Here is an 11229-nt window from a genome sequence, read left to right as displayed (position 1 = left end):
TGAGTGGCCCATGAAGGACTGGTGATGGTAAACAGGTTTCCGCAGAGCTTCCAGTGTGGGCAGAAAGGCCTTGTGGTCTACTTCTCAGAGTCCGCCGACGGAAGGCCTATGGATCACAGCCGTGCGATCGGGAACCCGGGCCAGGATGTCCCAGGACCAGGCAGCAGTGGTTGTGCTGTATCTGGGGGAGCCAGGAGCAGAGGGCCAACTGGCTGGCAGTTAACAGCACTGCACTCCCCCTCCCCTCCCCCCCGTGCCGGCAGCTGCTATGCCACAAAAACCAAACCTCACTGCCGTCGTTGCCAACTCGTGGCGGCCCTATGGGACATGGTAGAACTGCCCCTGTGAGTTCCTGAGATGTAACTCTTTCCGAGTCTCTCCCAAGGCTGATGGCTTCTAACCACTGAACTTGCAGATTATAGCCCAACTCGTACCCACTATGCCACCAGGGCTCCGCACGTGACGTTCTTTACAAATACCTTCAGATGAGTGCCAGATCCTGGGTAGTGAAATGTGGCCACTGAAGAGCGCCCACTGGGTGGGCCTGGGAATCCTAGGAAATGAGACCACGAAACAGCAGAAGATTCTAGGAGCCTGAACTCAGCCACAAGGAGAACAATAAGCCACGCCATGAAGAGAAATAGAGAGGCTGGCATGCTCATAGGAAGATCGCGGTCCTCTAATCCGAGACATGACCACAAAACAGCCCTCCCTTTTCCTGAGGTGAAGCCAAGGGTGTATTCCAGTGGGTCTCCACCAGGCTGAGTCAGCTCCCCAGGGCCATCTTTGATTGTCACAACTGGGAGGAAGGGGCTGGGCACTGTGTCTCTAAGGTGCATTCAAGGCCAGAGATGCTGACAAACACCCTGCAGTGCACTGTCCAGGCCCCAAAAGGACTGCTGGGCCCAACTCTGGGCAGACCTTGGTCTGTTTCTGCCCCGCCTCTGATGCCATGTCCTCTCACCCCTCCTCACTGCCTGGGTCACCTGAAGCCCCTCGTCCACCACTGTCCTCAACCCAGAGGCACCAGTGTATGGAGCTAGAGCTGGGCAGGGTTCTTGGTGACGCCTCGGTGCCCTGTCGCAGGCTAGGTAATGGCCTCCATCCAGCAGCACCTCGTACCCTAGTCATTCCCTAGCTGTAGGTTGTCAGGTATCCATATGTTTAACCAGCTTTTAGGAAGGGTGCTGTGCAGCTAGGCTTGGGAACTGTGGGACCTGGTGGTGCCTTGGTAAGCGATGTGTTGGGGTCCTTTGGTGCAGATGCCCTCTGAGTGCCTCTGTGCCTCCCTCATATGCGCTGGCAGCACTCGGAGACACCTGAAGCAGGAGAGGAGCCCCGTGCCGTGGGCTCTGGTGGTGGCCGTGGGTTCAGTCACAAAACCCGGCACCAGCAAATAGGATTGTCTGCAGATGCACATGTAACCCCGTCTGTGCCTCCCTTCCCGCCCGCTCACCCAGGTGGTCTGTGGCTCAAAGTACCTTGTGCGGGGTGAGAGTGCCCGTGACCATGTGGACCTGCTTGCCTCTTCTCGCCATTGGCCACCTGTCTACGTGGTCGATATGGCTGCCCCAGTGGCCCTGTGTGCTGACCTGCGCTACCCAGAGCTGGCCAACCAGATGTGGGGGCAGAACCAGGGCTGTTTCTCGAGTCCCACGGAGCCGCCTGTGGTGAGTTCCCGGGCTTGTGGCAGGCCCGCTCTCGTCCTCGGTTCTGTGGGAGGGCGTGCCTGTGCCCTTTCCTCCTCCAGGGTCTTGTCTTGTTGCTCTGGCACTGAGCCTATTCCACAGGCATTTACTGACAACCCTGGTCAATCAGATCTCCCAAATACTGAAGGCAAATGCCTTCTGTGTAAACCTGGAAAACTGTCAAATGGAGAAACGAAGACCCAAAGAGGGGAATGGGCCTGTGTGTCAAGGAACACGTGTGCCTTGATATGTGTGGTACTGGCAGTAGTATGACCAGAGAGGCCCTGGTGCCCTGGTGCCAGCTGCCCTTAGCTGGAAGAGACATTAGGACTGGGACACTCAGGAAGTTGATGCAGGACCGAGTGAGCCCCCTGCAGGGGCGCGTCATGGGAGATTAAGGCTTGGCTGGCTTTGTCCTGGAGGCAGCAGCATTGTCCCCATGGCTCGGTGAGTTCCTTTCCTGGGAACTGCAGAGAGGCAGCTTAGGCTCTGTCAGAACCAGTCTCTCCCCCTTCCCCGGCCTGAATTGACTGGGTACGTCCCAGGGATTGAACATCGGCTCAGACGGTAGAAGTCGCTGTCACTCTCCCTGTTCGCACGGGAGGAGGAGAGGGCGAGGCCGCTTGCCCCAGCACACACAGTAGAGTGCAGCTGCGGCGTGGACCAGGGCTGACCGACCCCACAGCAGTGACACTCACCCCACACAGGCTGTGCCTCAGTCGTTGCCTCGTGTGCAAGTGGCTTTTTCATCTCTTCTAGAGTGTGTCTTGCCCGGAACTCTTGGACCAGCACTATACCGTGGACATGACGGAGACCGAGCACTCCGTCCAGCACCCGGTCACCAAGACGACCACGCGGTGCATTGTCCATGCAGGCACTCAGCCCAGTGCCGGCGACCCCAGTGCTGGGCACCACTCCCTGACCCTGTGCCCTGAGCTGGCTTCCTACACAACCGTCTTGGCTGCCATCTCAGACAGCAAACCAAGCTGTGTCCGCCAGCGGCCTGTTGCCTTCGACAATGCCACCCACTATTACCTCTACAACCGCCTCATAGACTTCCTCACCAGCCGGGAGATTGTCAACCGGCAGATCCACGACATTGTGCAGAGCTGCCAGCCTGGCGAGGTGGTCATCCGGGACACCCTGTACCGCCTCGGGGTGGCGCAGATCAAGACCGAGGCAGAGGAGGAGGGTGAGGACGAGGTGGCCACAGCAGAATGAGCTAGGCTGGCGTACAGGGTCGAACCATCCCTCTCAAGCCATAGTGAGGGCCTTGCCTGACACAGATCTAGCCAGGAAATCAGTGGGGGAGGGGGGGAGGGAGTGGGGGGTGGGCGGCCCACGGCTCTGGCTGCTGGGACTGACCAAAGAGCTTCCATTTCCTGAGCAAAATGGGGCCCAGGGTTCTGAACCCCACCACCCCTTGGGGGTGGTGGTGGTCTGTAGAGGCACCAAGAAGCCCCTCAGCGGCCTGAGAGCACGTGGGGGGTGTAGTCTGTTCAGCAGAAGGGGAGGCAGGCCGAGGGAAAGGCGAGTGGCCAGTGGAGCCTCCCTGGGGCCTGTGATGAGTGAGGGTGGGGTCACCGGGTGTCAGCCAGGTGGGAACGGGTCTCTCTCCTCACTGGGCCCTGCAGCCACGCGTGTTCCTGGCCGGCTGCCTTGGGGGCCCTGTGTCGCTCTAGGAGTTCTGTTGGGCACTTGGGATGGTTTTCTCCAGAGAGCACTGGGGTAGGAGAGACAGCCACAACCCTTCCAGACTGTTGTCTGCCCCGGGCTTTGGGGAAGAGCATCTCCTCCCTCCTCTCCCTGCAGCCTCCTCATGGAGCATGGCCCGTGGTCATGACTCCGGCAGGCAGCAGTACGGAAAAGTCCCTTCTGTGAAGGGGAAGCAGACTGGGCCGCACAGAAACCGCGGGACTGGCTCAAGTGCCCAAGGTTTGCTTGGGGCACGGGAATTGGCCGTGTGATATTTAATTTATTAGGAGGAGTGGAGTCGGTGGCTTTCCCCGCTCCCTCTCCCCGACAAGAATAAAGTTTATTAAATTATCTGCTTTGGGTGAAGCAAGTGTCACTTCCTTGGTCATGGTGTGGGGGGCTGTATGCTGAGTGAAGGGGGCTCTGGGGTGGCACAAGAACCAGAGAGCTGGGCCGGCTGTGTTAATGCTGTTAGTTTAATGTTGGCGGGACATCCCGCCGCATGGTGGTTAGTTGGGGGGAGGCACCTTGTCTGGTGTGCCGGCCACACACCAAGTGCCTGTGCTCTCTGCCCTGACTGCCGGTGCTGGGCAGAGTGCCCTAACGTAGCTGCCATGTGGCTCGTCCCAGCCAGGCCAGATCCCACCCGGTGCGATGCAGGTGAAGGCTCTGACAGGTAGAGGCAGGAGGTGCCATTGGATTCTCACAGCGTTGCCCCGGCCCCACAGTCTGAGCTGAGGGCAGCCCCAAACCTCCAGGCAGGCAAGGGGGGGCCTGGTCCCAGTCCTGGGGGCTCCTGAGAGCATGTGAGGCATAAGACCAATGAGATGAGGGGCGGAGGGAAGGGGGTTCCTGGGAGGAGAACCAAGCTTAAGAGGAGCTGGGTGTTGCCCAGTTGACACAGCCCACTGGAGACTGGCAGCGTTGAGAAAAGTAGTGAAGGGCTGAAGGGCTCTGCCCCCAGCCGCTTACTGGCAGTGATGGCCCAGTCTCCAGAAAAGTGGGTACCTCCCACCCCACGTGGGACGTCCACGTTCCTGAGTTTCCTGGCTGGGCAAGCTGTGTGTGACGTGACAAAGGGCAGAGTGCATGTGCTCCCCGTGTGGCCCGGGCGTGGGGGAGCGAGGCGAGGCAGTGCTTCCGCTCAGCCCCCTCAGCAGAACTGGTAGTTGTTGGGCTGCAGCAGCGGCTGGGTGCTCTCCCCCTGCTCGCAGCAGGCCAGGTGCTCACTGGAGCTTCCCTCCAGCTCGCTGCTGCCGGCATTGGGCAGGTTGGTGTAGTCCTGAGGGCAAGAGAGGCCAGCAGCTGGTCAGACCCTGGCCTGCATTCCCACCCCTGCCTGGGGCTGGGGCCACTCACCTGCTCTTTCCTATCTGCTTTGGCCTGTTCCTGCAGGAGGAGGCAGATCTGCTGGAAAGTGGGTCTGCGGGTGGGCTCCAAGTCCCAGCAGGCCTGCATGATACCGTATCTGCAGACAAGACCAGGTGCCCTTGAGAGGTGCTCCACCCTCTGACCCCAGCAGAGGTCCCACAGGGAACTCCGCATGAGCTCGCTCAGTTCATCGCGTAACCCTTGGAAGCCAGTGCTTATCGACACAGGGATGAGCGAGGTGCAGGCGGCTGCAGTGAGTGGCCAGTTAGAGGCTCAGAGGGGCGCCCTGGTTGGGTCACAATAATGTCAGGGTCTGAGCTAACAGTTCCCTTTTCACCTGTCAGTTAAAACTCTTCTCTGTCCCAGGCCCCTGAGGTAGCCAGTGGACACACCCTGGCTTATTTAGAGAGCCCGTTGTGGGGGAGATGATGCCTCACCCAGAACCACTTGGAGCGGGGAGACCAGGGCCATACCCCCTTCCACCCCCCTCAGGGGAACACTAAAGCTGGGCCATCACCCTCCCCGGGACCCCTGCACTCACATATTCTTTGGGGCGAACACAGGCTGGGCCATTTGGTAACCGTCCTTCACCAGTTTGTAGAACTTGCTGTTCACCAGGATGCCCGGGTAGGGGTTCAGCCCTGCAAAGGCCAACGACGTCCCATGAGAGGCCCCAGCTAGAGCTCACCCTCACTGCCCCCTCGCCCACAAGTGTCCGTGTAGCTAGAGGGCCTAGGGCCCCCCCAGCTGTGGTGCTGCAGGAATGGCAGCTCCCCAGTCACATACGAGCTGCGCCCAGGGCTGTTGGAGCACAGGCCGCAGCAGTGTGCATCGGAGTGCCGGCACCGACTGGCTGGTAGTGGACCAGTGAGTGCACCCCGCGCTAGGCCGGAGGATGGTCCCACATCTGTTTTCTCTTTCTAAATAAGCGGCTATAGTGAGGTCGAGGCCCCTTGGGTTAGGGTGTTTTGCTTTGTTTTTCATAGTACATACACAGCATTTGCCGTGTCTACGTTCTTTACAGTTCTGTGACAGTAATCGGGTAATTCCAGCTACAACTGTAAGGCTAAGGAGCCCTGCTGGCACAGTGGTTACATGCTTGGTTGGCAGCTGAAAGTTGGCCGTTTGAACCCACCCCACTGCTCTGTGGAGGAAAGGCCGGGCAGTCTGTTCCTGTAAAGATGACCTTTGGGGCAGTTCCACCCCGTCAGACACGAGTGGGAAACTGACAGCACAGAGCAACAGCAGACCGCGTCCCAAGAGGGATGTGGTGCTCCTGGGGCAGACGCTGCCCATGCGGACTCAAGTACAGGGAGAGTCCAGAAGGGCGTGGGACACGTGTCAGCGTGGAAGGTCTGCCCAGCCCTTCACTACCCACCCCATGCGGTGCAAGGCCCGGGGGAGCCCTGCGGCTTACCGAGTGAGAAGATCTCCCAGAGCAGGATGCCGTAGGACCAGACATCGCTCTGAACTGTGTAGACGCAGTCAAAGATGCTCTCCGGAGCCATCCACTTCACAGGCAGGCGGGCCTGGCAAGACAGTCCCCCTGTCAGCTGGAGGTCCCAGCCCACCACCCCCTCCGCAGTGCAGCCCAGCCCAGCCCACCCACTCCCAGCACTCACATTGCCCTTAACAATGTAGTTGGAGTCACTCATGATGTCCCTGGCCAGCCCGAAGTCCCCAATCTTGGCCACATGCCCACTGGTCAGCAGCACATTGCGGGCCGCCACGTCTCGGTGGATGCACTGTGACAGAGCCACGGGGTTAGGCTGGGCGCACCCCACTGCAGAATTCGAGCTCTTTCCCTGCACTCCTGCCTGGCTAGCACATGCTTAGAAGCCACCTGGAGCTGCCCTGCCCTTCTTCCCCCGCCCCAAGCAGTGGAAGCATTGAGCAGCTGCCACCTCAGGACCTTTCTCTGTCCCAGCCCCTTCCCTCCGCCTGTGCCCGTGTGACTATACCCATGTTTGTCTATGTAGAAACAGGCTCAGAGTTGCTCAGTCACACAGCGAGTGGCAGAGCCAACCACTGAGTGCCGATCTCCCGAGTGTGCTGTGTGGGTGACGGTAGCAGTTCTGCTCCTGGGCTGGGTATAGTTTACACAGCATCAAGTCCTGTGTGGATGGGGGCGGTCCAAGGTCATCCCCAGGGTCAGCAAGAGGGGCTTAGTGTTGCTGGGGAGAGACCCAGGCTCTCCCAGCCAATAAAAGTCTTTACAGGCCAAGTGCTTTTGAGAGCAAGCGAATGAATAAAACCTGTACTGTGGGTCAGGATGAGACGCTGCTGAGGGGCTCCGGCCCTCCCCTGAAGGAACCCTGGGCTGCCTCACCCCTAAAGCCCACTGCTGCCCTCTGCTCCCATCCCTGCTCTCCAGCCGTGGACGCAGGTGTGGGTTCAGCCTCCCTACAGCAAGGGCTGGGTGGCCGCCCCACGTGGGGACCAGTTCTGACTCACGTTCTTGGAAGCGAGGAAGGCCATGCCCTGGGCCACTTGGCTGGAGAAGTGGAGCAGGTCTCCGAGCTCCAGCTGCCGCCTGCTCTCCTTGTCCAGGTCTGTGGGGGAGGAGCTTCAGGCCCGCACCACACGGCACACCCCTCCCTCCCTCCCTCCCTCACCGTGGCACCTCCTTACCTGATTCTGAGAAAGAGTCATTTGAAGAGGAAGTGGAGACGGGCCTCATTTCCACATAGGTGTCTAAACCCTGACTGGAGAAGCCGCTGTCCCTACATCAGAGAGGCCCAGGGCTGGGTCAGTGCCCACCGCTGCACTTCCCAGCTCAGCCTGGGGCCCCGCCCCGCCTTTCACCTTGAGCAGCCCTGTCTGACAGCGGCCTCTGCCGCAGGCTAAGTCATCGTTGATGGGTCTCGGCCAGCCCCTGTGGTGCTTCCACCCAGTGCCGTCTTTGAGCGGCTCTGCCCATTACAAAGCCACCTTGCTATACTCTCAGAGACCAGAGACCTGGGGCCGAAGGAGGGCTGTGCCTCAAGTGGGGTCACCCCAGTGTTAGATGTGCACCCCGACCCCAGCAGCTGTGCTCACTGAATCCAGGACCACAGAGAAGGCCCCATGCCCCGTTCACAGCCCCGCAGGGCTTTGAGCATACCCTGGGGCCCCTTTGGGTGCCTCTCGTCTAGACCTGGGTTCTCACCCCTGCCATCAGAGCTGCTCAGTGCCCGTTCCCAAGCCACCAGACGCAAAGCCCCGCTGTTTGCATTTCCAGTGTCCTGATGCTGCTGGCAGGCACAGCGACTGCTGCTCTGTGTCATCGCGTGTCTGTGAGCCCCGAACAGGGGTCTTGTCCTGCAGCACTGGCTCAACAGGCCGCCCGGCCCCCAGCCGAGGCTTCACCCCGCATAGGGTTTGAGGAGCGCTGCTCCAGGCGAAGGTGAGGAAGGCCTTCACGGAGCTGGCTTGAGGGAGGCTGCGGCAATGGGCAGCGTGTTGGGTTTTGTTGTGAGTAGACGGTTTCCAGGAGCCAGAGCCGAGTCTAAGGCACTGCGTGAACAACTTGTATTCTGACACGTGTCTGCACGTCTCCCCCTGCCACGCAGATGTCCTCCTGCACAACAGGCACCCCTTGTTTCCAGAGAGCCCTGTGCTTTGTGTCGGGTCTGACCGTGGCATAGCCCTCCCCTCCCTGGTAGCCGGGGATCCCACTGACAGGATTGGGTCACATGCTGTCTGACCTTGACAGTGCCCCACCCGATCTCCCCACCTGTAGGTTCCACGCTAGAACTGAATGCTTTTCTTTGGTTCTTGCTTGGCTTCGATCGGCCCTGAGCTGGCCTCACGGAGGGGAGGCAGAGACATGGAAGAGGAAGCACACCTGCCGGGTCCCTGTTTTTCAAGACACTGGATGGAGAGAAAGGCCTCCTTCCCCTCTTGCCTGTGCACACCTGGCAGCGACAGTGGCAGGATAGGGGGCCCTTGTGCAGAGCCCGCCGGTGCCAACCTCTCTGGACCTCAGCAGCCTCCCAGAGGAGGCCTCAAAAAGACCCAAGTCTGAGCCCTCCGAGCACGGTGTCCAGGGCCGGGTTCCAGCCCAGGCTCTGACTCGTGGGTGACACACAACTGGCCACTTCCCACTCTAGCCAGTTCCGCATGTGGCCCTGGTGGTTTCCAGGGCTCGCAGCAGTACGGAAGGCCACAGCCAGGTGGGCAGGGGACTTGAGCACAGCCACACAGCTGATGCCGCCATCTGCTCCCCGCGCCCCCAGCAGGCTCCAAACTCTGCGCCGTCTCTCCATAGCAAGACGGTGCCCTGCAGCCCTCCCATGGCCTGTGTCGAGGAGCGACAGGTGGTAAGGCCCTCTGCCTGCCCATCTGATCGTCCACAGACACAGGTGGCAGTGCAGTGGTAAGTGCTTGGCTAGTACTGGAAAGCTCCGTGGTTCAAACCCTCGGGAGAAAGACGGTGGCCTGCTCAGACACATTCTGGAGGAGTGCCGCCCGCCCTTGGGCGCAGGGGATCAGAATCCCTAGTACGCACCACCCCAGAGCGTGCACGGCCCCTCTGCCTCTAAACTCCGGGCACAACACTGGTGCGCAGATATTTGTGGGAGATGGAATTCAGCAGTACGACAAGCCTGAGCTGGCTTGGGGGCACACCTCCCAGCCTGTCCCCGGCCAGGGCACTACCTGCGGATGTATTTCTTCTCCAGGTGGATGTTCTTGTAACCAGTGCTGCCATCGGGGTCCAGGGCTGGGCTCGGGCTGGGCCCCAGCATGGCCTCAGCCTTGCGGCGCAGGAAGTTGAGGAGGTCACCGTAGCAACAGTACTCAGTGATGACCAGGACAGGGCCTAGGGCAGCAGAGAGCGCAGGGTGGGGGCGGGCGGTGAGCACACCTCTTGTCCCCCAGCCCCAGCTGAACAGGAACATAAGCCCAGGGAGGGTGTCGGTGCCCTGAACTGAGCTCAAGAGACCTGAGTTCCAATCCTGACTGTGGGCAGGTTGCTCCAATCTGTGTGCTTCCTTCACCTGCCCCGCCCCACCCGTCTGGCCAAAGCAGAACTTCAGAAGTATGGTAGCCCAGGAACCCCTTCCCCAAGGAAGTCCGAGGGCAGAACTGTCAGAGGAGAGGAGGGTAGGGGGTGGCTGTGGCATCCTGGCAAGTCCTGGCCACCTCCATGCACCTGGGTGGGGGCGCCAGGCACACAGAACCAGACTCCCGGGCCCTTGGATCTCCCTCTACAGCGGGTGGCGTTTGATGCGCACTGGCACCTGGGAACCACTGGTGAACACCACAGTGCTGCCGGCAAGTGCTGGTGGGAGAGTCTTGCCCAGGGAGGTACGGGACACCAAGGCCGGGTGCTGGGAGGGGCTGGGGAAGGTGGGAAAGGTGGCCCAGGCTCTCCCGCACCCCAAGGCCCCTGGCCAGGGCCACGCACCCCCGTGGGTGCAGGCCCCCAGAAGGTTGACGATGTTCTCGTGCTGGCCCAGGTGGCTCATGATCTTCAGTTCTGACATGAGGGCCTCCTTCTCGTCGGCATGTGCGGTGGCTGTGGGGAGAACCAGACGGAGGCCAGAGGTGTGAGGGAGGGAGCAGGGGACACCAGAGGCCAGAGAGGGGGCAGGAATGGACACACGGTTGGGACAGAGAGAGAAATGGCCTGTCACTGAGCTGCCCTTGGAAACAGGAAGCCAAGCTGTGACCAGACCCTGGTCCGTGAAGCCCTCCACATGTAAAGGCGGGTCCAGGCTTCCGTAGGAGCAGGAGCCTGGGACTCGTCAGAGACGCCAAGAAGGCAGCTCAGCTCCAACCTGGACCCTCCCTCAGGCTCTGGACAGGCAGAAAATGGGGCAGAGCCTCTTGGAGACAAGTCAGATTCACCCCCCGCCCCCTCCTCGAAACTGCCCGAGTCTCTTCCCTCGACTCACACTTCAGCATCTTCACAGCCACCTTGAGGACGGCGTCTTCCTTGCCCAGACCAAAGGCCGTGGCCTCCACCACCTTCCCAAAGGCGCCAGCGCCGAGAGTCTTACCTGCCACAACACAGGCTCCTTAGGTTGCTGGACCCCAAAGGGCCTCTAAGAGCCCACAGGTCCCCTGCACACCCACTGTCCCTGGGTCAGGGAGGGAGGGCGGAGCGAGCGCGGCCATCCTGCTTACCAAACTGCAGCTTGTTCCGGGGAAACTCCCACTTCTGGTTGTAGGGCAGCTGGGTGGGGTCGATGAAGGTGTAGCTGTTGCCCTCACAGCTCTCGATGATCTTCCAGCGCACCTGGTACTTGGGCTTCTGCGAGGCAGAGGCAGGAGCTGTGTGTCAGCCAGGGCTGGCCCCGGGGTCCTGGAGCCGGGCTGGGGCAGCCCCGTGTCCCGGGCCTGGAAAAGGCTGGGAGCAGCCTAGCGTGTGGTGAAAGGTTCTCACGGACACTCCACAAGGACCCGGTCCCAGCGCTGACTCTCCACACTGTGTGCCAGTCGCTCTCCAAGTCTCGTGTGTGTGTGTGTGTGTGTGTGTGTGTGTGTGTGT

At 60.6% G+C, this 11229-nt stretch overlaps 2 protein-coding genes across 3 annotated transcripts in view; one reads left to right on the top strand and one right to left on the bottom strand.

The window, feature by feature from the left end:
- Window positions 1-2999, top strand: part of HMGXB3 (HMG-box containing 3) — a 52256-nt gene extending 49257 nt beyond the window's left edge. For both annotated transcript variants that reach the window (XM_004697084.2, XM_045284626.1), the window contains 2 exons: window positions 1461-1670; window positions 2448-2999. In XM_004697084.2, coding sequence (XP_004697141.1) covers window positions 1461-1670; window positions 2448-2909 — 672 coding nt within the window. In that variant the 3' untranslated portion in view covers window positions 2910-2999. The remainder of the gene's footprint in view (window positions 1-1460; window positions 1671-2447) is intronic.
- Window positions 3000-3841: 842 nt separating this feature from the next.
- The window catches only part of CSF1R (colony stimulating factor 1 receptor), a 31118-nt gene continuing 23730 nt past the window's right edge, over window positions 3842-11229 (bottom strand). Inside the window, exons 10-20 of the mRNA XM_045284712.1 lie at window positions 10866-10992; window positions 10634-10738; window positions 10144-10254; window positions 9393-9555; window positions 7386-7477; window positions 7209-7306; window positions 6377-6499; window positions 6172-6283; window positions 5296-5395; window positions 4743-4851; window positions 3842-4665 (exon numbers count right to left, since the gene is read on the bottom strand). Coding sequence (XP_045140647.1) covers window positions 4537-4665; window positions 4743-4851; window positions 5296-5395; window positions 6172-6283; window positions 6377-6499; window positions 7209-7306; window positions 7386-7477; window positions 9393-9555; window positions 10144-10254; window positions 10634-10738; window positions 10866-10992 — 1269 coding nt within the window. The 3' untranslated portion in view covers window positions 3842-4536. The remainder of the gene's footprint in view (window positions 4666-4742; window positions 4852-5295; window positions 5396-6171; window positions 6284-6376; window positions 6500-7208; window positions 7307-7385; window positions 7478-9392; window positions 9556-10143; window positions 10255-10633; window positions 10739-10865; window positions 10993-11229) is intronic.

This window comes from Echinops telfairi, unplaced genomic scaffold (genome assembly GCF_000313985.2).
Source record: "Echinops telfairi isolate 266 unplaced genomic scaffold, ASM31398v2 ScPeMD7_7469;HRSCAF=8507_0, whole genome shotgun sequence".
Lineage (NCBI taxonomy): Eukaryota > Metazoa > Chordata > Mammalia > Afrosoricida > Tenrecidae > Echinops > Echinops telfairi.
Note: the sequence above shows the minus strand (reverse complement) of the source record. Positions and strands in the feature narration are given on the sequence as shown.